Below are 26,904 nucleotides of genomic sequence, written 5' to 3'. Positions count from 1 at the left end.
GGAGTGTTCCTAGAATATTATCGTTAATACAATGGAAGAAGGTGGTTCTTCAACAATGGACGAAGCTTATGTTTCAAACATGGACGAAGGTAATTTTTTTCGAGAAGTCATAGTTTATTGTATCCACGTTTCATTAATTTCCAAATCACACATATTAACGCAAACTTCTTCGACATTCTGTATCTGTTAATTAAATCTAGTTCCATAACTGACGCTAACAAGGAGCATGAGTTTGCTTAAGGGGGTCGCCTAGGGTTTAGAATTGAGTTTGCATGGGCTAGGGTTTAGGGACGGGTGGCTTGGATGTTGTATTATTTGTTAATCTTAATGTTCATTCATTACTGGATAATGTAAAGTTGTGAATAAATAATCCAAGTATTAGTTTGCTTGTTTATGGTTTAAAAACGTTGATTAATCTAGGGTGTTGCGTTACTAGCTACAAATAATGTAGATTTAGTACTATATAATGTACATTATTAGATAGATAATGCACGTTTTATGTTGCCTTTGTTATGGTTTAGACACGTTAATTAAACTAGGGTGTTGTGTTATTAGATACATATAATGTAGATTTAGTTCTGGATAATGTAAATTATTAGATAGATAATGCAAGTTTTATGGTTCATAATGTTTATGTTAGCTGAATTTTATTTTTTGTGATTGTGTGCAGTGGTTGTTGTACCTGAGTGTTCGAAAGAGTTGAAGCCTGTGGTTGGCCAGAAGTTCAAATCACTGGATTTTTGTTTCGCGTTCTACGATGTGTATGCCCGGGCTGTTGGTTTTGATACTTGCAAATCACAAATGAGGAAAACTGATGGTATAATTACTTGGTATAACGTGGTATGCAACAAGGAATGCAGCAAGAAGTCGAGCGAGGATGACCAAGCAAATGCACGGTCTGGTTTTTCGTTAAAACGTCGACGTTTATCCAAGCGTTGTGGTTGTAAAGCCAGTATCTAATTCAAGTTCTTCTCCGACGGAGGAGTTTCAGGTTATACTGTCGAGGAGTTTAACGAAGTTCATAACCATTACATGGTTGGGACAGAGCATCAGCAGTTTATGTCAATCAATCGAAAGTTGGACGATGTACATCACCAATTTATCCTTGATTGTTCAAAGGCTAACATAGGTCCCACGCTCACGTTTAATGTGCTGAAGGAAATTCTGGGTGGTTTTCAGCTCGTTGGCTGCAATGTTGGGGATATAAGGAATGCTTCATGAGACATCAAAGCATACGCTCATGGTTTTGACGTACAAATGGTTTTGGATGATATGGCTAGGAAGAAGGAGATGTCCGAAGCATTCACATATGAGTACGAGGTTAATGCTAGCAACCAGCTTGTTGCTTTGTTCTGGTGTGATGGTTTGATGAAGAGGAATTACCACATGTTCGGTGATATTGTGGCTTTTGACACCACCTACAACACCAATAGGTATACCTGTCGTGCATTATAACATTTGAATATATACATTATTGTATGCATTACAATGTATTTTGCATGCATTACATATGTACTTTTCTTGAATTATGTTGGCTTATGTTACGCAGGTATTGTATGATCTTCGCGCCATTCACGGGAAATGATAATCATGGACGACCAGTGACTTTCGATGCTGATTTGGTAAGCAACGAGAAGACAGGCGCTTTTGCATGGCTGTTTAGACATTTTGTCCAATGTATGGGGGTTGCTCCGAAGATGATTGTTACAGATCAAGATTTAGGGATGAGATCGGCTATTGAAGAGATTCTTGTCGGGACTCACCACAGATGGTGTATGTGGCATATCATGCATAAGTTGGCCAATAAAGTTCCTGGTCGTTTATTTAGGGACGAAGATTTCAAGAAAGAGTTCAATGCATGTGTATGGTCGAACCTGCTTGAACCCGACGAGTTTGAAGAAGAGTGGAATGGAGTAGTTGAGCGTTATGGCCTGGAAGAACACAGTTGGTTGAAGACTTTGTACGAGTATAGGCAGTTACGGATACCTCCGTACTTCAGAGATTTCCCAATGGGCTCGATGATTAGGACCACATCGATATCTGAGTCAGAGAACAGCTTCTACAAAAAATTCCTTAAGCCACGCAATAACTTGCCGAATTCTACTTGAATTTCAACCAAGCTGTGGATTTTCAGCAGAATAGTAGAACAAAGCTGGACTACGAAGACGCTACTGCCCTGCCTATATTGGCCACTACCCTGCCTTTCGAGAAACATGCTTCTACTCTGTACACAGATAGTATGTTCAAGAAAATACAAGAGGAGATTGTTGAGGGAAATGGCAGATGTCGCGTTTTGGGGTTCTCATCTGCAGACAGTGTTGACACCTACAAACTTGGAGACAGCCTTCGTCATTCCTACTTTGTGAGACATGATAGGACTGACGACACATATTCTTGTGATTGCAAACTATTCAGTAGGCAGGGCTATCTGTGCAGCCATGTCTTCTTTTTGTTCCGGAACAATGAAGTAAAAAAGATTCCGGATAACTACTATGCAAGTAGATGGATGAAGACTCCGCTGTTTAAGGCTGTACATGAACATGTTGATGAGACTTTACCTACACAGTCCGTTGTTGATGAAAGGCAAAATGTTTCAAAGCAAGGGATCTCACTGTTCTATGGTTTTCTTCGTCGATTTGAGACGGACATTGATGTGCTTCGTGCATTCGTAGGTGGATTGGAGGAACTTGGTAATTCACTTCAAGCTGGAACTCCTTTTCCATCCGCTTCTGAGAAGAGGCGAATGATTGAACAGTTTTATGGAATGGAAAGGCCGGAAGTCGTCGAGGTCCACCCTCCGGATGTGGTAAAGACGAAGGGGCACGCGAGCAGCTCCGCTAGTCGTCTGATTTCGAAGAGAGAAAATGCTATCAAGGATGCTACTAGGCCCCTTAGACGGTGTAAGGCGTGCGATGAGTTGTGTCATCACGACTCTAGAAATTGTCCTATGCTTAAAGAGCTTGAAACGGAGAAAGAGGAAATCTTGATTAATTTTCATTATAACAACATTATTGTTCTTTGTTTTGCGTTTTATGCTCAGTGTTTAAGTCTATTTCTTCCCACTTTGAACTAGATTGTTTAAATGATTATTTATTATAAAAGTTTTTTTGTGCATTATTGTTATCTATTTTTTACATTAATTGAATTGAGTACTTGTTTCGTTTTCAGAATTATTACAGGAGCCGGTCGTTTGGAGAAACAGTATTTTCTATAATTTGAATAACCTTGCATTACAGGCATATTTACATACATTATGCATGTACAAGTGTTACATTATTAGACTATAATGTTGCATTATTAGTCGGTGTACATTATTAGAATGATAATCCACATTAGTAGATTATAATGCTACATTATTAGTCAGTGTACATTATTAGAATGAAAATGTGCATTATTAAATGACACATGGCATTAATCTAACTGTTAGATGACAAAATCGTGGGGCTGAGATTCAGTTGAATGTTTGAACAATATATTGAAAATGGATATGAATACATCTCTCTATATATATATATATATATATTTGTGTCATTTTGTTAATATTTTTAATATACTATGTTAGATATTGTTTATTACATCAACAAGAGGAAGTTTATGTTGCATGTTTTTACTGAATGTTGATATAGGGGCAAGTCTTTGTGGATATACTAGTGGAGTAGACAGTAGTGTGTTTGTATTGCTATACCGGTGTGATTGTGTTGATATCAATTAGATATGCCCAAGGTTTAGTGAATGTGCGGTTAATCATGAAATCAGAACCGCAAAATTAAAATGGAACTAGAATCATGACACTTTGAACCGCAGGCTAGCTCAAGTTCAAAAATTCCAAAAACTGAAACTATGACGGAATCGCCTATTCCAGTGTTGAACCGGAACAACGAAAAATCACCGAAAAACCTTGAAACCAAACCAGAACTGCAAAAATTGCCAGAAAACCGAAACAAACATGAACCGTAACCGTAAAATGCACTCAAGATTCTATTTTGGTTCGAGATTTTTCGCAACCTTAACTGGTGGTTCCTAAACCTTGGGGATGTCTATTATCAATAGAATGAGAAGGTAATTAAATCCATGAATTTGTTTGTAAGTCGAAGCTTTTCATATAATGTAAGTACATTAGGAATTTCAATTAGATTCATACATAAATTTGGACCTTACTGGTTAAAGCTCTCAGTTGGCTGGCCCACAAATTCTCATTGTTTTTCTTTATTTTTCATTTCCTAGGCCACTCGAAAAGCTCTTTAAATTGCTTAAAAGTGAGATTGTGTACGAGGTATTTGGTTAATTATGATTGAAAATAAAATTCTTAAATGATTTTGGTTGTTTCACAAACTTGATTACTTGAGTACTTGAGCGTAACTATGTACACAATATTTTGTTAGAACTCGAAAAAATCACATTCTTCATTCTTCACTCTTCACATTATTACAAGCTCAGCAAAGTAAGGCACTCCAACAAATTCACCAAATACATGACTACTTCTTATTTGCAAATATGAACATGCAATAAAAATTAAATTTGGTATGAAAAAAAAAAAAAGAAATTTAATTAGGCCTTGTGCAATCAATCCTAATTTCACCCTGGTTGCCGGTGAGCACCCCAACCCTGCCGAGCTTGGTCATGGCGGTGGCGAAGGCCTGGCTGAAGGCGGTGTTGCTGTTGGCGAACTGGTTCACGGTGTTCCTGGACCTGCCGTCGGTGAAGAGCACCTGATCGGAGGTGAAGAGCCCCCTCCCTCCCTGCAGGTTTCTGAAGTAGGCGTTGTCGAACGTGTTGGGCGACGCCGGGTCCATGTTGATCGCGATGCGCGGGTCCACGTTGACCGGGCACATCTGCCTCAGCTGTGCCGCGTACTGCGGATTCAGCGTCGGGTCCCCCCGCCCCCGCACCCGGCTCGAGAAACGGCTGCAGTGAGAGAACCCAATCGTGTGGGCCCCTGCTCAGACGGCACAGATTTTAATGTGAAATTGATAAAGTGCGAAAACAGCAGGGAGGAATAAAATTGATTAGAGCATTGTTAGTAAAAGAATATTTGGACCCCATCTTATAATTGAAAAAAACTTGGTATTTTAGAATAGACCAAAATGATAAAAGGAGACTATTGTTTTGAGAATGAGGGAGTTTGTTCGGCTCATCCTAACTACTTACACTATTTCTATTGTAAGTAAGAATTAGAGTATTTAATTAGTATATTACCGTTAATTAAATGTCTTAATAAGTGATTTTCGTTAAACTTAAAATACTAATTTTATTTTACTAAAAATCAATCCAAAATTTACGACCGAGATAGAAAAGTGCAGATAACATGGGACGAAGGGAGTACCTGATAATGCCACGAGATCGGTTGTGTCCAGACCGTGCTCGGCAAACATGGTCCGGAGCTGGTCTAGGTTGAAGCCCGGACCGGGTAGACGGCGTTGTACGCTGGCCATGGTAGAAATTCTACCATCTCTTCTTCCTAATTCCACTGGGTAGTTTGGACCTCCAGCCTTAATTTATGAAAAATAACCATTAATTAATAATGCTTTAGAAAATGATGAATTATGATTTTATAGTAGTAGTTAGAATGTATACCAAGTTGACAACATCTCTTGTAGCCAATGCTAATATATCAGCACATGAAACTCTGTTCCGGCACTGAGGGTTGCTGTCCACGGCTGCCTTGGCCTTAACAACAGTATCGAAGCCATCTCCGGCAAGTGAAAGGTTGTCGGGATGGTCCTTCTCCGCCTGCCCGTTAGGCGACGCGATCATAATGGAAGCGTCGCATCCCTGTAGAAAAAAAAATGTTCAAATATTTGAGACGGATGGGAGGGAATTTATTCATACGTACCCTGACAAAGCAATCGTGGAAAAAAAGCCGGAGGGTGGCCGGAGCAGTCACGAAAGTCTGCCGGAACTTGGCCTGCACGGCTCCGCGGACGAGGGACTCAACGTTGGGGCATGTGCTTCTGTAGAAGTCAGTTCTCAGTTGAGCATTGGCAGAGGTGGTTAGGATGGCAAGGGTAAGAGTAAGCAACACTAATGCTTTTTGATTCTCCATATTGTTTTTTTTACACTTTGGTGATTGTGGTGTGAGATGGAGAGGCCTATTTATAACTGACACATTCCAAGAATGAAAATCTTTGTTGTGACTTTTTTACACTTAGACTATTGCAACTTGTTGAGTTGGGTTGGATTGAGGTAGGGTTGTCCTCTATTTATATTATTAGTTATAAGGTTGAATTGTATTTTAGAGCTGACTAATTAGATGATTAATTGTTTTAAATGATTGGATCAAGCTGTGATTGTATTTACTCAGTCATTATGCATGCTTTTGTGCTAGTTCTTGCTGCAACGTGTGCTGCAATCTGTGTAAATGCACATGGACTAGTTGCATGTTAAAACCTGTGGGTTGACTGAAGGTTTTAACAAGTGAATTTATGAAAAACTCAAGAAAAATTAGGCAAAAAACAAGTGAAATTTTGATCAAGAGGTGAGTTGAATTGGCATGTACAGTTGAATTGAACTGGCAAAGTCTTGATTTGTATAGATATCCAGACAAAATATGTTTCATCTTTCAATATGCTTCCATTTAGGACTGTAAGAAAATATGAAATGACCTATGAATTGCTGAAATAAGACAGCTGGAGCTGCATATTCAAATTATGTTATACATTAATTATACAAACAGTAGACTTGCAATGCTAATAATTAACACATATAGTAGAGGAAATATTAAGTGGACCAACTGGGACAACGATTTTATTTAATTCACTATTGTACATGATAGCGTCATTAAGGACTTCATATTTTTCCTTTTCTAAAAAAGGGAATCTTTATAAATTAGTAAACGATAGTTGGTCTAATAACAAGTAGAAAACCCGGGACTATAACGTTCCAACTCCCACGTAGAAATTTCCATCTACATATCTTTTCAATTGAGTTAGCAAACTAGATTTGAACTAGATGTTGCTTGGTTTAAAGTACAAATCAATAAATAATAATCACAAAAATTAGCCTCACATGCTCGCATGAAAACAAAAAAAGAACTGTGATAAAGCTAGAAGCCAAGTTTGTACATAAGAGACCATTCCGCTCTTCAATTTCTAAAAAGAAGAAGAGAAAAAGCTATAGGCCAAATTTGTGTTGGCCACATATAATTGGTTAAGCGAGGGAGTGACGATCTGGCCCGTGATTAATATCATAATTATTGTTAAAGTTATCCAATCAAATTTCGACTAAATTATTGTTGTATACGGAGTATTGTTGATAAAATGCTTAATTGGACGTTTATCCTAATCGACCTAACCTCACATGCTTGACAGTGCTATACAAAGCAAAGATTCGCTGTTGCCCATCATTCAACCTTCTCCTTTACAAATTATTGTGATTGTGTCACTCATTCAAACATATAATACTAGTAGTATATAATTTTTAAGTTCCTACTTTTTGATATCCATACATATATGGATAAATCGAACCAAGTGTACAATCCAAACAGCACTGACTTTTATAGGCGATGATAAAGAAAGAGAACATTGGGCCACCACTTAAGCACCCCCCACACAAAAATTAAAAATAAAAATATATATGCAGATTATAGTAATAAAAAGTGAAAACAACCCAATACTACAATTTACCACCAGAATAAAATCAATGGGCTGATTTGCCACATTCCACCAATCAAGATAAGAGGCCAATATCCACTATTCCTTACTGCTATTGGGTAGATAGATCACTAATGGAATGAAATAATCCTAAGCACATATCAAACCAAATTTATGCTACCAATAAGCAATTATAGAAATTTAAGATGGATAACAGGTGGTAGATGTAAGAAGTCAGATGAGTTAAAGTTAAATCAATACCTAGAGGATTCGTTTGTATATAACTTTAGCAAAGAATCATTTCAACACTCAAAATCATCTGGTTTTATGTAGGCATGCTTCTTGATTACATTTGATATGGCTTCGCATGCCCAGCGAAAACGATAGTTTTTACTTGACAAGTATATGCCCAAACAGTCCCAGTTTATCAAGTGATAAAATCAGATAGATTACTGTATTAAGGACAAGACGATAAAAGAGGTCTTGAACAGATATCGATGGCACCTTATACCTTCCGGTCAAGCACCTGCACCAACAAAATCAAGTCACTTATATGAAAATGGACTTAAGAGGATTATTAAGCATATTATCACGGAGTGGGGGTCTTATCAGTATACTAAAGATACCTGTACATAAGCATATTAGAACTTTTAGCTGCCTTGGAGGACTCTTCGAGGGTCAAGCTGCCCACTGCAATAACTTGAAGGCACAGCAGAAAGTTCTTGCCTTCCTTTCCACTCTTCACCAGGCTTCAAAGTGATAGGTTTCTCGATTGCAGCTGCCTCAATGCACAGCATATGCTTATATTCATCATCTCCAAAGTCAACCATTGATTTTGCCTTCTTATCCCAAGGGTTCCAGACAACTTACAAACAAAACAAAGCTCTGTGTCAAAACACAAAACTACGGAAAACCATATTAATAGTAGCAATTTTTAGCAAGGCAAAGTTCTCTAGGTTTCTTCTCATAGATAGAAATCTCAAGTTTTACCACATGATCGTAAAGTAACTAGCCTGAAATTCTCTTAAAGTAAGGCTATTAATCATCATCATTCCCCTCCAGTTTCTTTCACATAATGTTAATTGCATTTGCAACAATGTTAACAGCATTGCAGATCAGATAGGTAGGATCATGCTAGAGTCACTGTATAAATGTATTCAAACAAAAAATAAACAGTTTTTTCAAACCTGGAGAAAGTACATAAAATCTTAAGTATGCAAAGAGATAAAAACAGCTTTACCAGCATCAGAAAGACCATCTTTACGAATAACAAAAGTTCGCTTCTTCTCGTGGTCCAAAATTGCAATCTTTGTAGGTGTGCTCAGATATATTTTGTCAACCTAAGCAATATTGAATAAATAGAAAATGGTTATATTAGCCAACACATTTAGCAACAAGCCGATACCTACTTCTGACTCAAAAGTGATTGCATCCCCTTGTTCAGTAAATCGCTGTCTGTTTTGCAAATTATCCAGATAATCCAGCGTCTCCAATCCTTCAACACGTACTTCACTGCAATGAATTCAACAAAATGCTATAGTTAGCACAGTTGAAAATTAAATGCTATGCATGTTATACTTTTTCGCTGGTATATATTTGGAACATATTACCATATTAACAACAAACAAAAAGAAAGGGCAGTGGGCACCAAATCAAAGTTCTCCAGAATTAAAGTTCCACGAACTAGATTCACCACTACTGTTCATAACTTCATATGCTATCAAAGCATCTTCGTGTAACATTAACTTATCGTATTACAAAGTAAATTTAATTTAATAACAAAAGAACTATAAGCATATCCAATCCATATACATAAGTGCATACTGTAACAGTGAACTTTGATGTAAAGGTTTTGGTGCCTTGAATACCTTTGCTTCTGTATCTACAAGCAGTGATGCATTACAAGTGTCCCCAGTCAATAGTAAAGAAGGCAGGATACAATTTCTTTACATAGTTGCATGCAAATTTTGTTATAAGTAAATAAAGTAACATAATATGAAAGGCAACTGCATACAGTGTAAATATAATCACTTTAGGAACAATTCATAGCTCAAATCTAAAACGAAATGGTAAAACTACCTGATATCAGAAACAGAGAAGTAAGTATGATAGGCAAATGTGAATGTGAAAGGTTTTCCATCAGGGTTGGTGTTTCTAATGCGGGAAGTCAACATCAGATCTCCAGCAGGTCCCAGAGTTACCCGTAGGCGAAACTCAAAACTGCACAAGAACCAGAGACCAAAACATGAGAGCATCTCCAGGGGATCATAACCTAAATGTCCCACCAATAAATAAAGCATACAGTCCACAATTTACCTATGAGGCCAGATTTTCATGTCCTCTTCAGTGCTCTTCAGAAGTAAGTCTACATATGTCTTGTTGGAAGAATTGACAGGGAATGGAGGTGGAGAAGGATCAATGGACCAGAACCTGTTCCTAGCAAATCCATGAGCCTCAAGTGGTCCAAGGTTAGAGAACTGAAAACAGAGAGCTCTATAGGTCAGGAGCATGATCAGGCAAGAGGAAGGAAGCATATTGAAGATCACATTACCTGCGGGAAGCATATAGGGATGCCTCCACGAATCGCCTTTGGAGGTTTGAAGATGGCCTGAGTAAAAAAATTAAAATATAGGTAGGAAACTTGAATACACATCATGACATAGCAGTTCACTACCCATGTACAAGTTAAGCAAGTTGGAGAAAGTAAAGGAAAAAAGAAAGTTAGGATTTCTCATATAACTGACAACAACTAGCTAACATACATAAAAATGTTCCAAAAATTACTTAAATCATACTCCCTCCGTCCCGTAGAAATAAGCCATTTGGTGTTGGCATGGGTTTATTTCCATGGGACGGACGAAAAAGGAAATATGGCCTATTTCTATGGGACGGAGGGAGTATATAGATCGACTGATAGTTGAAGGCATAAACTCTGTAGTTACAGCCCTGCATAGAGGGGAAATGGCTTTTGAGACCAAAATAGACCTGAAATCCACTCCCCTGAACCATTGATTAGTACCTTCTCTAACACACAAGTATTAAGGAGTAAGGAGAGAGGAAAACAGACGCATCCACCAGTAAATAGTTTCTGCCTCAAATTACTTAAATTGGCATGTACGAAATTTTTTTGATACATAGTGAGTTCATGTACCAAAAGAAAAGAGCAAGAAGGCCTAAATAGCAGAAACCGGAGGTCCACAAAAAAATATTCCCTATTCTGATCATTTTTCAATAAGCTAGGCAGTGCAAGAGTTCTACAAGGTCAATCTCACCGCATCCACCAAAGCAAGAGCATTAGTCAAACTATCAAATAACTACATCAGAAAGGTTTTAATATGCACTATAGCAAAAGAAACTTTAACTCAGCTAGTTACCAATTTGAAGTATCTTCTGTATGGTAAAATAAGATATGCATGACAGTTTTGGTTGCAATAGCTAGTGTAGCAAAGAACGCGCAATACACGAAAAGGATGAAAGGGGTAGGATCGGTTGCTAGCTGTTTTACAGTATGCAGTTTGCAAAGAAGAATGCTTGACCCCTATGGTACACTACCCCTCAAAGATAATAGAATCAAACCTCAACCAGAAGGAATAATAATTTTGGAATTTTAACTGAAGTTGTCTATTTTTTAAAAAAAAAAGAATTTGTTCTGGAGACACAAATTTCTGAAACTTAATGCTAGGACCAGCTAATCTCGTAATACTCCCTCCGTCCCATATAAATAGGCTAAATTTCATTTTTTGTCCATCCCATAGAGATAGACCGACCATATCCATTTATGGAAACTTTTTCACCTTCTATCTTACTTTACCAATATGCATTAAAACCCATGCCAACCCTAAATGGCCTATTTCTACGGGACGGAGCCAAACAGGTTATTTAATTCTATCCAGTGTTGTCAAAAATGTCGTTCGGGTCGCTCGGGTCGCCCGGGTCGCCTGGGTCGAGACCATCACCGCCCCAACATGGGTGGGTTGATCGAGATACAGGGTCGCCGCTGGGTCGCGTGGGTCGCCCTAAACACATGCTATCTCTGATTTTCTCAATTCTCTCACATGTTTTCTGACTCTCTCAATCACAATTCTCTATATATATGCATGCACCACATCAAACTTTTCAAACCTACTTTCTACACTTTAGAATTCGGCCTCTTCACTCCTAAAAACATAAACAATTCAAAGATCTTTTGCTGCCACCCTTCATATAGTATTCCTTTGTTTTGATATTTTCAGACAATGGTTTCAATTATTTATTGTGTTATGACTTATGAATTGATGTGATATTTTGATCATTTCTATTTTCCACTTTATCTCTATTCACATGAATTGCGTCGATATTTATATTATTTGATATATTATAAACATTAGAGCAATATATTTATTTTATTTAATATTAAAAGGAAAAAAAATTAGCCTAAATTTGTGGGTCTCTCGACCCCGTCGACTCGTCGACCCGCAACCCGAATTTTCACCTCATCGACCCAGTGCGCCCCGCGACCCTAACAACACTGATTCTAGCTAATTCTTCTCACTAATAAGACAAACTAAATTAAAGTTAAAGATCCTCAAAAACATATTGGAAACAGCAAAGCATTGTCTTGATTCTAGATTACTCTACTAACCTAAGCTGTGAAATGTGGGCTTAATAATAGACATTTTAAACGCTCATTTGAAAGGCATAATTGATTCTGAAGTGAAATGAAATATGCAAGCAGAAAAATGGTCACTGTACAAGCAAACTTGCTTACTCAGAACTCTCTGTCGAGTGCAAAAATAAGTTGCAGCAACCATATTAAGGTATGACCAAAAAACATCTCAAGATATGGTAGGACAGCATAAAACCATTGCATGAGTAGTCTGCACATAACAATTCTGAATAAAAAATACCAGCATTTAAGATTGAAATATAAGAATCCATAACAGTAAAATTTAAGGAGCTTTATAAACAGCAAGCTAAATCAAATGCTTATGCAATTAAGAACCTGAAATACACAAAGTAAGACCAGCCAAAGTTGCCAATAGTAAATAATGCAACAGAAGTCAATAACAGGCCACGGAGAATACCTTACTACTAACAAAAAGCAACTCTTCTCCATGCTCGTTCTTCCAAGATGTTACATGAGCACCATAAAGATATACCTACAGAGGAGAAGAAGTCATAAAGCTCGACGACATAGCAAATAAAGAACATTCAACACATATAGCCCCTGAAGTAAACAAAATTCTGATATAGCAAATTACCAAAGGAGCAGTGAGATATTTGAATGGTACATAACAATGTCTTCTCCAAAAGTAAGATACGAATCCACGAGATCATGATATGAAGAAAAATTGCAGCTACTACATTTATTTTCTTCGTTATAATCAAAAGTGAGTCCAAACTACTTTAAAATCCTCTCAGTTTAAGCAATCAACATCAGTTTAAACAGATGCGCAACAATATAAACATTTAATCCAAACAATGACAGATACTGGAAACAATTTAAGCACTGAAATGCATAAACCCTCCACATTGCGCCCTAAACCCCTACCGAATCACACTGATATCCAAAAATGGCACTGTATTGGCACCAAAGCACAACGTAATAGTACATCACATTTAGGAATTCACCTAAATCCGCACACTCCTCATCACATAAATGTTACAGATCAAGCGAAGCTAGACCGAGATCAATCAATTCCCACTCTAACCTCACTACATCACCAGCCATTTACTCCGAATTTCATAAACACACAGCAGAAACCGCACGGAGACGTTAGAGCCGAAAAAACAAAGATTAATTCAACGGCAGTACCTCGACGGAGCTGCCGCGAAAGTCGCGGAGGACGACCTTGTCGAGGCCGTTGATTCCCTTGCTTATCTGCACCGCAGGATTCTCGGTCACCGCTGGAGCCACAACCGGCGACGGCGCTGCGGATGACATATCGTGACGTCAGTGATGAAGCTCCGAAGAAGAGTGAGGTGTGAAGGTGGAATAGTAATTGAATTGAATTCTCTGGATTTTCGTTGAGCAGTAAATCCTCAGTTAGCGAAGAAATTTATGTGACGGAAAATGGAAGTTTTTATACAGTATTTATGAATTTGCACATTCGCTTTTTGAGAGAGTGGGCGGGTGGGGCACCGCTTTATCGGTAGCCAAGTCTTATTCACTTGTCTTCTACTTAATCGATTTTTCCTCCTTTATCCACAAGAAATTCGACTAGATTCTTGCTAATATTGCAATAATAAAAATTTAATCAAATTCCCTCGCAATTCTAAAATCAGTTAAGAAAATTCTTAAGTTTAGATATGTTTATTTTCGACTATGTCAGTATATACTCTCTTTATATTTAAAAAATATAAATATTTGAAATGACATGAGTTTTAATACACAATTGAAAATAAGTTAGAAAAATTGATAAAATAAGAAAAAGTAAAAGAAAATAAGTAAAGTAAGAAAGAGGAAGAGAAAAAGTTCGTAGAGTCCATTTCTAAAACAGAAAAATTCTAAAGTTTTTATTCTAAAAAGAACGGCTCAAAATGAAAATGCTATTTTTTAAAAGTGGAGGGAATATTTTTCAATCAAATAAAATAATTTTCTTTTGTAATGGAGACATCATTTAATTTTTTATTGGCGATGATAATTCTTTGCTACTATATCAAATAGTAAGTAGTAGTACACAATTTAACTACATTTTTTAATCGTTGGATAGTTACTACTCCCTCCGTTCCGCTTTAGGAGTCTCGGTTGAACAATTTTGGACGTTACGCTTTAGGAGTTCCGATTGAGATAAATTAAAAAAAAAAATGCATACAAAGTGTTAAAAGTGGGTCCCAACATCCACTACAACTAATAAAAAAGTGTTAAAAGTGGGTCCCAATATCCACTACAACATTTATTTATTGGTCATTCAATTAAAAGTGGATCCCAACATTTACTACAATATTTATATATTACCCACTCAAACACTTTTTTCTTAAAATATGTGCCCGATTCAACCGGAACTCCTAAAGCGGGACGGAGGGAGTAATAAATTTAAAATACACAACCTTTTTTAACTAATTTATAAATTTAAGGAACATATCATCACTTGACGAAATATTATTGTTGTTCTCACGTTCGCTCTTTCTTAAATAACAATTTTGTCCCTTAGAGCATCCGCAACGCATTTCGTCGCCATCTCTATCTCATCCCGCAGAGACGAGACGGCGACGAGATAGCGTTGCAACCTCCATCTCGTCCCGAAGAGACGAGCCAACGCGTCCCGTGTCTCGCGCGGAAGGGCATCGCGACAAGACAGCGCGCCACGTGACGCGCGCTGGTGCTAGGCGTGACGCCCACTCGCCGGCCCGCGAGTGGGCATCGTAATTATGACGTCATAATTTGATTTCTTTTTAAAAAAATGATTTTTCGAAAAAATAAAAATAAAAATAAAAAACGGTAATATGACCGTTCAACGGTCGAATTTTTATATATTTTTTTTATTCTATAAATACTCTTCATTCTTCATTTTACACACACACACATCTATTCTTCTCTCATCGCTCTTTCTTTCCTCTCCAATCACTTCTATAAATCATTCCGACAAATTATTCTTCTCCCAAATTTAATCCATTCATGGATCCATTTAAGCAAATGCGTCGAATAATGGAAGAATCGCTAGAAGAAGATCGACGTAGGGAGGAGGAAGCCGCCGCGTCTCCTCAAAGGCGATCCCGGACTTACATCCATCGTAACCGGGAGGAAGCCGCCGCAAGGTTGGTACGCGATTACTTCAGTCGGAACCGGTATAGGGAGATATCTACTTCCGTCGCCGTTTCCGTATGTCACGCGCGCTATTTTTGCATATCGCAAATACATTGGCGGCCCGGGAAGATTACTTCAAAGAAGGGTTCGACGCTATTGGCCGTCCTAGCCACACGACGCTCCAGAAATGTACTGCAGCTATCCGTCAGCTTGCTACTGGACAAACGGCAGATTTGTTCGACGAATACCTGCACGTCGGAGAAACCACTGGGAGACTTTGTTTGTTGAACTTCTGCAAAGGCGTCCGGGCAACCTTCACCGACAAATTTCTGAAGAAGCCAACCACCGCAGATTGTCAATTTATGCTCCAACTTCACGAACAAGTGCATGGATTTTCCGGGATGCTTGGGAGTGTCGATTGCATGCATTGGCAATGGAAGAATTGCCCTGTGGCGTGGAAGGGATCGTACACGAGCGGCCACAAAGGCACTCACCCCATCGTTATACTCGAGGCCGTTGCCGACTGCCGGCTATGGATCTAGCATGCGTATTTTGGGGTCCCCAGATCGAACAACGACGTCAACGTGCTCAACGCATCCGACCTCTTCACCGAAGTTCTGAATGGTAAAGCGTCGGCCATCAACTTAATCGCTAACAACCGCCAGTATAAAATGGGGTACTATCTCGCCGACGGCATCTATCTGAAGTGGCCAACCTTCGTGAAGACGTTCAACAGGCCTATGAACGAAAAACGGGCTCTTTTTGCTCAGAAGCAAGAGGTTGCTCGCAAGGATGTGGAGAGAGCGTTCGGGGTTCTCCAAGCTCGATTTAACATTATCAAAGTCTCGGCTCGTACGTGGTTTATAGATAATATGGTCGACATCATGTATACGTGCATAATCTTGCACAACATGATTGTCCCCGACGAAGCACCTGAGGCGGGAAATTGGTTCGACCCTGAAACTCCGGGAAGCTCAACCGCAAGTAGTCCGCTTGAAGTGGAGTGCATCCATCTTTGCAAGAGCGGTTGTCTATTCGGGTAAGGACACGTGATTCTACCGCCCACGCCCAACTCCAGGAGGATCTAATGGAGCACATTTGGGCAAAATTTGGCAACCGTTATCACGTCACTAGAGAATTCCTTCTTCTACTTCTTTGCCTCCATTTTTTTGTGATTTGAATTTAAGTGTGTAATTTGTAATTTCTAGTTTTAAAATTATGTCTTTTTTATTTTTTTAGGTTTTTAAATTGTAATTTTATTTTATTTAATGAAGTGCGTTTTTATTAATTGAATTTGTTGGAAATAAAAATAAAAGATGAAATTGAATGAATAGTTAAGTGATGAGATGGTTAATAGATGGAGGGATGCATGTGTTGTCTCTTAGTTAAGAGATGGGTTGAAAAGCAGTGGCGAAACCGCATGAGGGCCAGGGGGGCCATGGTCCCCCCACCAATTTCAGCATTTACTATATTATACATACTTACGTTAGTGAGACTAATGTGGATGTCTGGCGCAGTTGGTTAATTGTGCTCTGTCCTTTCCCCATCAGTCAGTGTTCGACTCCCCCAAGCTCAATGTTTCAGTTAATTTATATAAGTATTTTATTTGTTTTAGCTCACAAAGTTCCTTTTATTTAGTTTTATCTTTAGTTTTTACTCCATAGAATTCTAAGAGATCCATAAATGTATCTCATAAATATTATTAGTAATTTCAATTTTAACGTTATTTTGCACATATTATCCATCTTTCTCGAAGTCCTCACTTAGGTTGCATCAATTTTTGACAACGAAAGAAAAAAATATCTCAGAACCAAGAAGAGTAAGTTGGACCCCCCAACTTTAAAATTCTGGCTTCGCCACTATTGAAAAGTACAGTGGGGCTCATGAATAGTTAAAGGATGAGATGGTTAAGAGATGAATAAGAGATAGCGTTGTAGATGGCCTTAAACCCACCATAAAATACCTTGTGGGGTTTACTGTTCACAAGGTTATACTCCGCGAATAGGAGCCTCAATTCTTTTGGCATGAGTTTTAAGAAATGTTATAAAATGTAGATGGAAGAAAGTTAGAGGAATACTGGAATATATGTCTCATTTATATATATATATATATATATATATATATATATTAGTTTAAAAAGATATGTGAGTGGAATGAGTTGGTGGAATGTGAGGTCTTCTCACCATATATGGTAATTATGAACCGGGACTCCTATTCGTGGACAGAGAGGATATCTCATAATTAAATTTGTATTATGTTTAGTTCATGAGATTGAATCTCATAACTTAATCCTAAACGAATAGTCATGTGATAATTTGTCATAGTCAATCTCCTCCAACTAAATAATCTCACAACTTAATCATAAATTCATCCTACTTTAGGAGTTTTATTTGAGTTCGGCACGGATTTTTAAGAAATCTAAAAGAAAGTGGTAAACAAAGATAATGGAATGTGTATCCTACTTTTATATATTAGTTTTATAATAAAATGTGATTAGAAAAAAGTTAGCGGGATGTGAGGCCCATTACTACCACCATCCCCTAAATATTGGCACACTTTGACCCGGCACGGGTTTTAAAAAATGTAATGAAAAGTGAGTTAAAAAGTTGGTGGGATGTGGATCTTATTTTTAAAACAACATTAGTTTTATACTTCCTCCGGACCACTTTAGGAGTCTCGGTCTCTTTTGGCTGCTTTATCTTAGCAGTCATTTACATTAAACTCCACCACTAGCTACACCACACTCCGGGCATACCTTCACAAAGCGATTAACCTCGGATTAAGCCACAAAGCAACCATACATACTCGACAATGGGATCCAAACATCAATCGAAATGGAGAGTAATTACTTTCAAATGTCAACACATGAATCAAATTTAACTATCATAAAAGCACCTAAAACACTTAATATTAAAAAATAATATTTTACTAAATATAAAACTAATAAGACAGTCAAATTTCATAATTGAAATGCTAAAATTACAATTTATTAAGCGATAAAATACATAATTTTGTGAAATTAGCTACTCATTGTCAAATATCCTTCAATGTGATGTGTTCAATTAGATCTTCCTGAAGTTAATGGTGGCAGTGCATGTCGTTGCCCGAAGGAGTATGTGCTCGCGAAATGATGTTAGTGCACCCCGATGTTAATCACCTTGGATTACCTATAACTTTTCCTACTCTACCCCTCGCAAACATAAAATATCTATTATATTTTATTTTAGTGAAGGATGAAGTAGGAAAAATTGCGGGTGATCAAAGCCGGGCGTTAATCGAAGATTTAAAGTGGAGAGACGAGATGCGGTAAGATTTTGGGTTAGGAAATTGAAGCGATTAAATGAGTGGAGTTAATTATATTTGGAACTCCTCATGAGTCCACGTGTCAGCATTCGGGATCGTGTGTTAGCGATTGAAGAGCCCCAAAAAATCATCAATCCTCAGAGTGTGCTAGAAGAGGAATAGGAAGAGTTTATTCCAAATCCACAAACACAGTCTAACAGCTGATAAGTGGCCAATAATGTCAGTTGCTTTAATCTCCCTCTCAAACCCTTTCACACTGAGACAAGCAACACCAAGCATCCTCCCAGCTGCCGGAAAGCACTTCTCCATATCCTGTCGGCGCGCTGAAGGGGACCGCACCAATAATGATTCCACAAGGTAATTACTTTACTAATTCCACACACTTGAATTTCTTTTCTTCCATCATCTACTTCTTCAATCTTATCATACATGGCAGGATTAGTGAGAATCAGCTCTCCAAGCTGGCTTTGGCTGCCATGGCGGCTGGGGTATTGACACTCGGATCTGTTGATCCCGCCGCCGCCGCTAAAACTGGTGGCAGGGTTGGTGGCCAAGCTTTTCGCCCATCGGCGCCACGAGTATCTGCCCCAAGACCCAACACTTCAAGGTAATTTATCCGTTCTTGATAGCAGAATTCTCTTCGTCCCAAGATAGTTAAAAGGCATTTATTTGCACGCAATTATTAAAAAAATTGATGTTTAAAGTGTTAAGTAAGAAAGAAAATGTGATAAGTTGCTAACGGCTAATTATGTCTAGCAGCTTTGTTATAGCTGTCACGCGAATTTGTTGACATACAAATGTCTTTTTATACATATTTGTATGCCAACTCTTCTTGCTCTTTTTTAATGTCAACAAAAAGACATTAATTGACATACAAATGTCATTGTTTTGACATATGTAACAAGGTTGTTGACATAGCTACCAGTAACAAATAGTTAGCAATATTTTGTAGAAAATAATTAACTCTCAACTAACGAAAAAGATGATTAAAAAACTTGGAAGGAAGAGTAATTTATTTTGTTTCCGACTTACTTTTGGATAGCTAATTTATGAAGGTTGAAATAATAGTACTTGTGAAATTTGGAATTTTTCCGTCATTATTATCAATGTACTACACGACGTTTATAGAATGGAGGAGCAATGCGCTATGACGGCTGGCTGGCGACTTAAAACTTTAATGTTTGCAGGACGAATATATATGTGAACCCTCCAGTTGCGCCTCCTCTAGTGGGTGGGTATGGCTACGGCTTTGGTGTGCCATATTATGGCGGATGGGGCTGGTCTCCCTTCTCATTCTTCGCTCCAGCTCCAGGCATTGCTGTTGGCGTTGGAGGGGGTTTCGACCTTTTCCTTCTCTTCATTATTCTCGGTGCAGCTTCCGCATTTATTAGGAGATTATTCAGATCAAGACAAGACGACGATGAATACTAAAACCACCAACTGAACCTAGATGTGGCTCGAGAGTCACAATACATTGTTCGATTTTGGTGTTCCTATGTACATATTTCACTCTTAAACAGACTTCTGGTCGAAACTTCTTGTTTCATTAAAACAACATTCTTGAATCTTACAACATGCACATGAGTGAAGGACCATTATAAATTAGCAAAGATAAATATGAAAGCTAGAGAGTGAAGATGGAAAAATAGAAGATCCTGAATTATGAAAATTTGTAACAGGGAGATGCCATTGTACTCATAAAAGAGTTGAAGATCAGCCCATTTTCTAGGGCAGCTTAACTGGCATTATATTAAGAAACAAGAAACAGAAGAAATAATGAGTAATTAGGCATCCTGTTCCTCTCAAGAACAGTTTTATCTAAAAGGTTATCGTCTGTTCTTCGAAAATACTCTCTTGCCCCCAGAACAGCTCCTCACGGTGATTTCATTAGGCGTTTGTCTAGACAGTGTAATGCTGCTGGATTGTCTCAATGTCGAGCCCCTTTAGCTTCACAACAGATTCAACGTGGCCCTTTAGTGTATGCAGCTCGCGCAGCCTGTGGAATAATGGCATACAAATTAAGCTCATCTTCGAGTTTGGGCGGAAAACATAGGATTAATAATGCATTCAACTAAAAGTTTAGTTTTTAGTACCTTGCAATCTCGGCTCTCCTCTTAGCCTGTTCTGCGATTTCTGACAACTCGCGGTAGCTGCTCTTCTCGTTCAAGATGTTGTTAGATTCTGGTGTTTGAAGTCCATGCAGAGTTCTCTGAGCATGAGCCCATTGAGCTTCTCTCTCTTCTTTTCCAAAGTCTTTCTTGGTCGTGAACGCAGTCTGATTCCAACGAGATCAGCATTAATTTTATACAATGAAGGGAAGATAAGTTACTTTCAGACTGCACACAAGAAATATATGCATACCTTGTTGTCATACAGGTTTTGCCACGCCTTTCCACTCAAGACGTAACGGATGGCGAACTTCATCAAGTCGAGGGGCACGTAAAAGACAATGCTGTAAATCCAGATAACACCAGCCCATCCCCAACCACACCCTCTAATTCTTGCAAAGCCCCAGTTGGCATACACAGCTATCAGAGTTGCAATCTGATAAAAGGCAAAGTTTTTAGAGGAAGGATAAAAGAAGATGCGCAACTATTTAATGAGAAAGGTTTACGTATTTTACCAGTTGAGCAATCGCGAAAGCAACCAAGAGAAGAAGTCCAGGGCGTTCCACAAACGACCAGCTGCGGGATCTAGTCACGAAGATAAGGGCTTGGCTAACAATACTCACTTGCAAGTATACAGCAGCCATCATTTCTTCCTCGCTATCTCTGATAGTTCTGACTCCAAATTTGTCCTGCAAATTAGTTTAGGTGGTGAGGTTTGCCTGCAAAATCTTCATAAAGAGGAGATAAAGAATAGAACTAAGTTCCTTGGTTGGATACATACTGGGAAAAAGTCGGTTTTGTAGATCAGCCAAAAGAAAATGACAGTCATTAGAGCAAGATAGCCTCCAAGAACTATGCCAGTGGCAAAAATCTCTTTTAACTTCCAGCTATCAGGCAACGGAGATGGCTTCACTCTATCCTTAGAGATGGTCATAATTGTACCTGTATCCATGGGAACCATATATTCATTACACTATGAAAAGTGGGAATGTAAATTGTAAATGCAAAATTACACATAAATTGACTGAATCTTACCATCATTCAGAATGGCAATGATCAAAACCATGAAGGGGGAGAAATCAAACTTCCAAATCAATGCAAGGAACATGAAGCCAAACTGCAAAGAAAGAAAGAAAGAATAACTAAAGGAATTAATCTCTGCAAAGAATGAAGGCAAAAGAATTTTCTGTGTTTAAGTAGTACAATCAACGTACCACAATACGGATGGTGATGGACACTGCATATATCTGGAAAACAGAAAACGCATCGCCTTAATCACAGCTTAACTTCAAAAAGTGCAGCGAAAAGGTAGACAATATATGAAAAATAAACTCACTGTATAGTTCTTCATTCTCTGGAAGATAGCTCTGCTGGTCAGCACTGCACTAATGATAACACTAAGCCCAGGTTCAGTTAGCACAATGTCAGATGCACTTCTTGCGGCATCAGTAGCGTCAGCAACAGCAATTCCGATATCTGCCTTCTTCAAAGCAGGGGCATCGTTTACACCATCGCCTGTCATTCCAACAATATGCTTTCTCTCCTGCAGTTTCTTCACGATTTCGTATTTGTGCTCTGTATGGCAACAAAAAAGAATGTGAATTTTCATCCCTTATCGAAAAAGCTAGAGAACTTTGATACAATATGATGTAAATGGGGGAAAAAAACCCACCTGGGAAGACCCCGGCAAAACCATCTGCCTTCTCAATCAGTTCTTCAACAGGAAGGTGGGCTATAGACTCATCCTTGTGATTACCCAGTAAAGAAGCAGATGGATACATATTTACTCCCATACCAAGTCTACGGCCAGTCTCCTTACCAATGGCAAGTTGGTCACCTAGAATTTGAAAAAAACAAGAAAGTATATTATAGGATGAACTCAGAAGTGTCATTAGTTTTAAGGCCACCATATCATGACGATAAATTTACCTGTAATCATTTTAACATTAACACCGAGGTTAAGAGCTCTGCGGATGGTCTCAGCACTGTCATGTCTGGGAGGATCAAAAAGGGATAAGAGTCCAATAAATTGCCATGGACCACCGGGGGCATCCTTCGATTTCTCTGGAACTTCCTGAAAACATGAGACAATTATTGAGAAATCGGGAGTCTTGAGAGGGTTAACATGTAAATGGAGGAAAAGGAAAGTCTGAATGAACTCTATTGATATCGGACCTGTCTGGCAACAGCCAAAGACCGGAGTCCACGCTCAGCAAATTTATCGATAACACTGTGAACCTTTTTCTTTAAGTCTTCTCTGCAGTTGCACAGGGTCAAAATCTGATAGCGAGGAAGAGCAGTTAGTACTGTTACAAGATTATTTATAAGTTACTGGAGATGACTTATCAAGCAGACCTGTTCGGGAGCTCCCTTGCTAGCTCTGTGCCAGTTCCCTTGGTTGTCAATGTATGTCAAAGCAGTCCTTTTGTCCACAGGGTTGAAAGGGAAGAAGTGAACCTCTTTGATACCAGCTCTTGCCTAATAATCAAGTTCGTATAAAATAAGAACTTTATGGACTTTGACATTTAAGTTTATATATGAAGAAATGAAGAAATTTAGGTTACCTCTTTTGGATCAGCAAGTGTACCAACAATGGCAGCATCAATAGCATCTTGGTTTTCAGTTCTGGATGCCCTTGCAGCGAGGAGTAGCACGTGCTCGGGGTCCACACCCTTTGTGAAGACCTCGATCAAGGATTTATCAACAGTCAATTTGTTCAGGGTCAAAGTTCCAGTCTTGTCACTACACAAGACATCCATCCCAGCCATTTCCTCAATAGCAGTCATTCTCTTGGTGATAGCGCCCTGCTGCGATAGCCTGTGGGATCCAATAGCCATGGTGACAGACAAGACAGTGGGCATAGCAATGGGAATACCTCCGATCAAAAGAACAAGGAGGTTATCTATCCCCTTTCTGTATGGTCTGCGCTGGATTGGGTACATCACTATGATCTCGGCCACCATACCAACAGCAATGGAGCAGATACAGAAGTTACCGATTGCAGTGAGCACTTTCTGAAAGTGTCCCACCTGGTTGGTGCTGTCCACTAGATGTGCCGCCTTTCCAAAGAAAGTGTGAACACCGGTGGCAATAACTACTGCTTCTAGTTCACCCTGTTTGCAGGTCGAGCCAGAGAAAACTTCATCATACGCGTTCTTGGTCACTGGAAGGGATTCTCCTGTGAGAGCAGACTGGTCAATCTTTAAAGGATCGCCTTCAAGAAGACGAGCATCAGCAGGGACAATATCTCCCAGCTTGATGCTGATAATGTCTCCAGGTACCAGAATAGCAGCTTCCTGCTCACTCCATCGACCATCCCTGAGAACCTGGTTTTAAACAGATACGTATTGTTAATCACAAGAAACCGTAACTTATTAACTAGGTCGTTATTGTTCATGAATATTATTATACCTTTGTTTTGGGAGCAAGACCAGCCATAAGGGCTGCAGCAGCGTTTCCTGCATTGTTCTCCTCGATGAAACTTATAGTAGAGTTGATAACAAGCAGGCAAACAATACCAACGAAATCCTGCCAATCTGGGGGCTTTCCGCCTCCATTAGCCAGCGCAATGGCCATGATAGCGGCAGCCTCCATGACCCAAGAGAGTGGATTCCACATGAAACCAAGGAACTTGAGAAATTTGCTTTCCTGTACCACATTATTCGAAATCATGATGTTGTCTCATGCAATGTTTAAATCATCAAAGAGGCAAGAAACTGGTGTATACCTTCTTCTCTTCCAACTTGTTGGGGCCAAAAATTTGAAGCCTGTTCTCCCCTTCGGCGGTACTCAGTCCCTCCCTGGTGCATTTCAGTTGCTCAAACACTTCCTCAATTGGGACTTTCTCCTGTTATTTGAACAAGGAAAAAAAAGGTCAGTTCTGGACATGAACTATATATCAAATTTTTGGCTATAATAATATGCATGGATTAAATTGATCATGACAATGTAAAAAGAATAATGCATCATTAAAACTGATTACCAGCTCTCTCCTTCTTCTGGCTTGTTAAATTATTACATGGTTGCAATAAAGACTTCATAATCTTAAATCAGGTCAATTTTGATACTACTATTGAATATAAAGATGAATCTACTCTCAAATACTACTATTATTCAAATAATTAACACCAGTTGATAATCTTAACAATCACCAGCTCTCCAATTGTTCTTCGTAGTTGTCATTTTCATTTACTACTAAAAAATAAATCATTTCTAGTCAACTCAACTTTCATGTTACCATAATCCATCAACAGTAAGTACTTTATTATCATTTATCTTTAATACATCTGTGACTATCCCATCTCATTAAATAAAAAAGCTGACTTTTAAATATCTTTAATCCCATTTTCCAACAAGCCCACAAGAAAAAAAACATTAATGTCAACAATCAACAAAGAGAGCTGACTTAGCTCGGGCGCAATCGACATCATTATTGAAAAATTAAAACCTTTTTAGTTGAAGAAAAAAAAAAGTGTGATTGCAGAAAAAATTCACATAAACAAATAAAATTATAAAAAAGCAAACCAATGTGGCCAAACTGTTCATTCACATGAAATAGTACAAACGGTCATGTGGGCCCAAGATACATGGACTATATAACCATTGACTTTCTAAAGAACGTGTTTGGGGCCCACCCAAATCCGCAAAGAATGGCCTTCGTTACGCAGCCAATAACAATACAGTTTAGCGGGTGCCACTTTCACATGGGCCCACACTTTTGGAATTTAGGGGATGATGAAACTCCTCAATTTAGTTTTTAGTAGTAGAAAAAATACTCAAGGAATCTAGGGTCATAAACGAATTTAATCATTTATAAATAAAAACATTAAAATTAAATAATTTTGTCTCCTAGTCCGTGAGTAAGGGCACACTATTACATGAAAAAAAGGTACCCAGAATTAAGAAATATACTTACAAAAGGTAGCGTTTCCCAAAACGAAAAAATCGTGAGGTGAAACGTACCACGGAAAAAGTAGCTATACTAAAATTAATTTTCACACACATCAATCACTAATTACCCCATATTTATATAGAAAACATAGTATGACTTGTAGAGATTAAATTAAGCAATATATACCAAACTTCAAAGCCAAACACGGCCTAACTCTAGTGAAATATGGATTCTACAAAAGTGGCTTTTCCAATTTTCATAAACAGAGCATCCTTTAGAATTACTCAAATTGTTATCATAAAATAAATTAAACGCAATTGATCCCAAAAAAAGAAAAAAAATAGTGTTAGGCCGATAAAGATCGGCCAGCAGCTACATGTGCTTGCATAAGAATATATTCACATATACGTTTTTTAGCTCTATTTCTTTCTCATCCTTTTTACACAAATTTTTTTAGGATTCTTACAACTTTGACTATATGTGTGTGTGAGAGAGAGAGAGAGAGAGACTATGTGAATAAGTACAAATTTTTGACAGAAAAAAGCGAGAGGGCGAAAACGATGGGAAACTGAAAAATGATGAAAACCATGGCACGGCGTTTATATGTGTGTGTGTGTGTGTGTGGAAGATGAAGCAAAGCATCTATCTAAATCTAATGGTGAAAATTAAAAAACCTTTAGAATTCCCCTAAACAATCGATTCTATTTACGCAGAAAAGGAATCAAATGAAAAAACCAAAACAACACTTTATGCAGCAAGCAACAATCCGAATCGAGAAATTAAAAAAAAAAGCTAGACAGAGCAGATCTTATTCCAATTAAATCAATTGAAAAGGCAAAATTGAGAATCGAAGAGAGTTTATACCAGATCAACAGTCTCATTCTTGATTTCTTGAAGACTGAGTGATTTATCACCACCCATGGCTGGCTAGATGTGAAGAGGAAGAGAGAAATGGAATAGTTTCAGTGATGTAGTAATGAAAGAGCTCTCATTCCAAGAGAGGAAAATGGTAAGAAGAAATGCTCTGCCTCACACCCCCTTTTATATACCTCTTCCAAGTATTAATTGGCTTCACCCTTCTCTCTCTAATTCATTTTTTTTCTAATTTATAATATTGAATAATTAAACATTTACTCCTGGTTTAAATTAAAGGCACTTAATATCTGTACGTATCTTAGTATTGTCGCATTAACCTTTTCATAGCTGTATATATACTCCAGCAAATACCAATTATTGTTGATTGGCTTTTTATTTGAATCCGATGTGTATTTCACCTATTTATGAAAA

The 26,904-nt window shown here is 38.3% G+C and overlaps 7 protein-coding genes across 7 annotated transcripts; 4 read left to right on the top strand and 3 right to left on the bottom strand.

The window, feature by feature from the left end:
- Positions 1–31: 31 nt before the first annotated feature.
- LOC148927239 (protein FAR1-RELATED SEQUENCE 5-like) lies at positions 32–1,221 on the top strand. Its single transcript, XM_089056530.1, has 3 exons — positions 32–89; positions 671–952; positions 1,046–1,221. Exons 1-3 carry the CDS (start codon positions 32–34, stop codon positions 1,219–1,221), a joined length of 516 nt encoding a protein of 171 aa, XP_088912656.1.
- A 36-nt stretch (positions 1,222–1,257) lies between these two features.
- On the top strand, positions 1,258–2,108 carry LOC148927238 (protein FAR1-RELATED SEQUENCE 5-like). The gene is made up of 2 exons (XM_089056529.1): positions 1,258–1,433; positions 1,550–2,108. The coding sequence occupies exons 1-2, from the start codon at positions 1,258–1,260 to the stop codon at positions 2,106–2,108; spliced, it is 735 nt and encodes a 244-aa protein (XP_088912655.1).
- A 131-nt stretch (positions 2,109–2,239) lies between these two features.
- Positions 2,240–3,073, top strand: LOC148927237 (uncharacterized). The gene has a single exon (XM_089056528.1). The coding sequence runs from the start codon at positions 2,240–2,242 to the stop codon at positions 3,071–3,073; it is 834 nt and encodes a 277-aa protein (XP_088912654.1).
- Positions 3,074–4,373: 1,300 nt separating this feature from the next.
- LOC125193262 (peroxidase 16-like) lies at positions 4,374–6,137 on the bottom strand. Its single transcript, XM_048091034.2, has 4 exons — positions 5,834–6,137; positions 5,575–5,772; positions 5,324–5,489; positions 4,374–4,936 (listed from the first exon to the last, which is right to left on the bottom strand). The coding sequence occupies exons 1-4, from the start codon at positions 6,041–6,043 to the stop codon at positions 4,545–4,547; spliced, it is 966 nt and encodes a 321-aa protein (XP_047946991.1). The 5' UTR covers positions 6,044–6,137; the 3' UTR covers positions 4,374–4,544.
- Positions 6,138–7,832: 1,695 nt separating this feature from the next.
- Positions 7,833–13,678, bottom strand: LOC125193261 (Galactose mutarotase-like superfamily protein). Its single transcript, XM_048091033.2, has 9 exons — positions 13,384–13,678; positions 12,653–12,727; positions 10,141–10,197; positions 9,906–10,066; positions 9,669–9,809; positions 8,999–9,101; positions 8,830–8,929; positions 8,216–8,454; positions 7,833–8,115 (listed from the first exon to the last, which is right to left on the bottom strand). The coding sequence occupies exons 1-8, from the start codon at positions 13,510–13,512 to the stop codon at positions 8,240–8,242; spliced, it is 981 nt and encodes a 326-aa protein (XP_047946990.1). The 5' UTR covers positions 13,513–13,678; the 3' UTR covers positions 7,833–8,115; positions 8,216–8,239.
- A 5,073-nt stretch (positions 13,679–18,751) lies between these two features.
- On the top strand, positions 18,752–20,193 carry LOC125194370 (uncharacterized). The gene is made up of 3 exons (XM_048092551.2): positions 18,752–18,975; positions 19,055–19,225; positions 19,806–20,193. The coding sequence occupies exons 1-3, from the start codon at positions 18,836–18,838 to the stop codon at positions 20,047–20,049; spliced, it is 555 nt and encodes a 184-aa protein (XP_047948508.1). The 5' UTR covers positions 18,752–18,835; the 3' UTR covers positions 20,050–20,193.
- Positions 20,194–20,250: 57 nt separating this feature from the next.
- On the bottom strand, positions 20,251–26,668 carry LOC125194369 (plasma membrane ATPase 4-like). Its single transcript, XM_048092550.2, has 16 exons — positions 26,482–26,668; positions 24,454–24,573; positions 24,138–24,374; positions 23,291–24,052; positions 23,082–23,204; positions 22,902–23,006; positions 22,656–22,800; positions 22,399–22,563; positions 22,063–22,301; positions 21,941–21,973; positions 21,762–21,843; positions 21,508–21,668; positions 21,242–21,415; positions 20,980–21,162; positions 20,712–20,893; positions 20,251–20,614 (listed from the first exon to the last, which is right to left on the bottom strand). The coding sequence occupies exons 1-16, from the start codon at positions 26,536–26,538 to the stop codon at positions 20,518–20,520; spliced, it is 2,865 nt and encodes a 954-aa protein (XP_047948507.1). The 5' UTR covers positions 26,539–26,668; the 3' UTR covers positions 20,251–20,517.
- Between the last annotated feature and the right edge of the window lie 236 nt (positions 26,669–26,904).

This window comes from Salvia hispanica, chromosome 4 (genome assembly GCF_029641045.1).
Source record: "Salvia hispanica isolate PSC_SH4W2 chromosome 4, Shi_PSC_v1, whole genome shotgun sequence".
NCBI lineage: Eukaryota > Viridiplantae > Streptophyta > Magnoliopsida > Lamiales > Lamiaceae > Salvia > Salvia hispanica.
The sequence above is the reverse complement of the archived record's forward strand: the minus strand, read 5'-3'. Positions and strand labels throughout refer to the sequence as shown.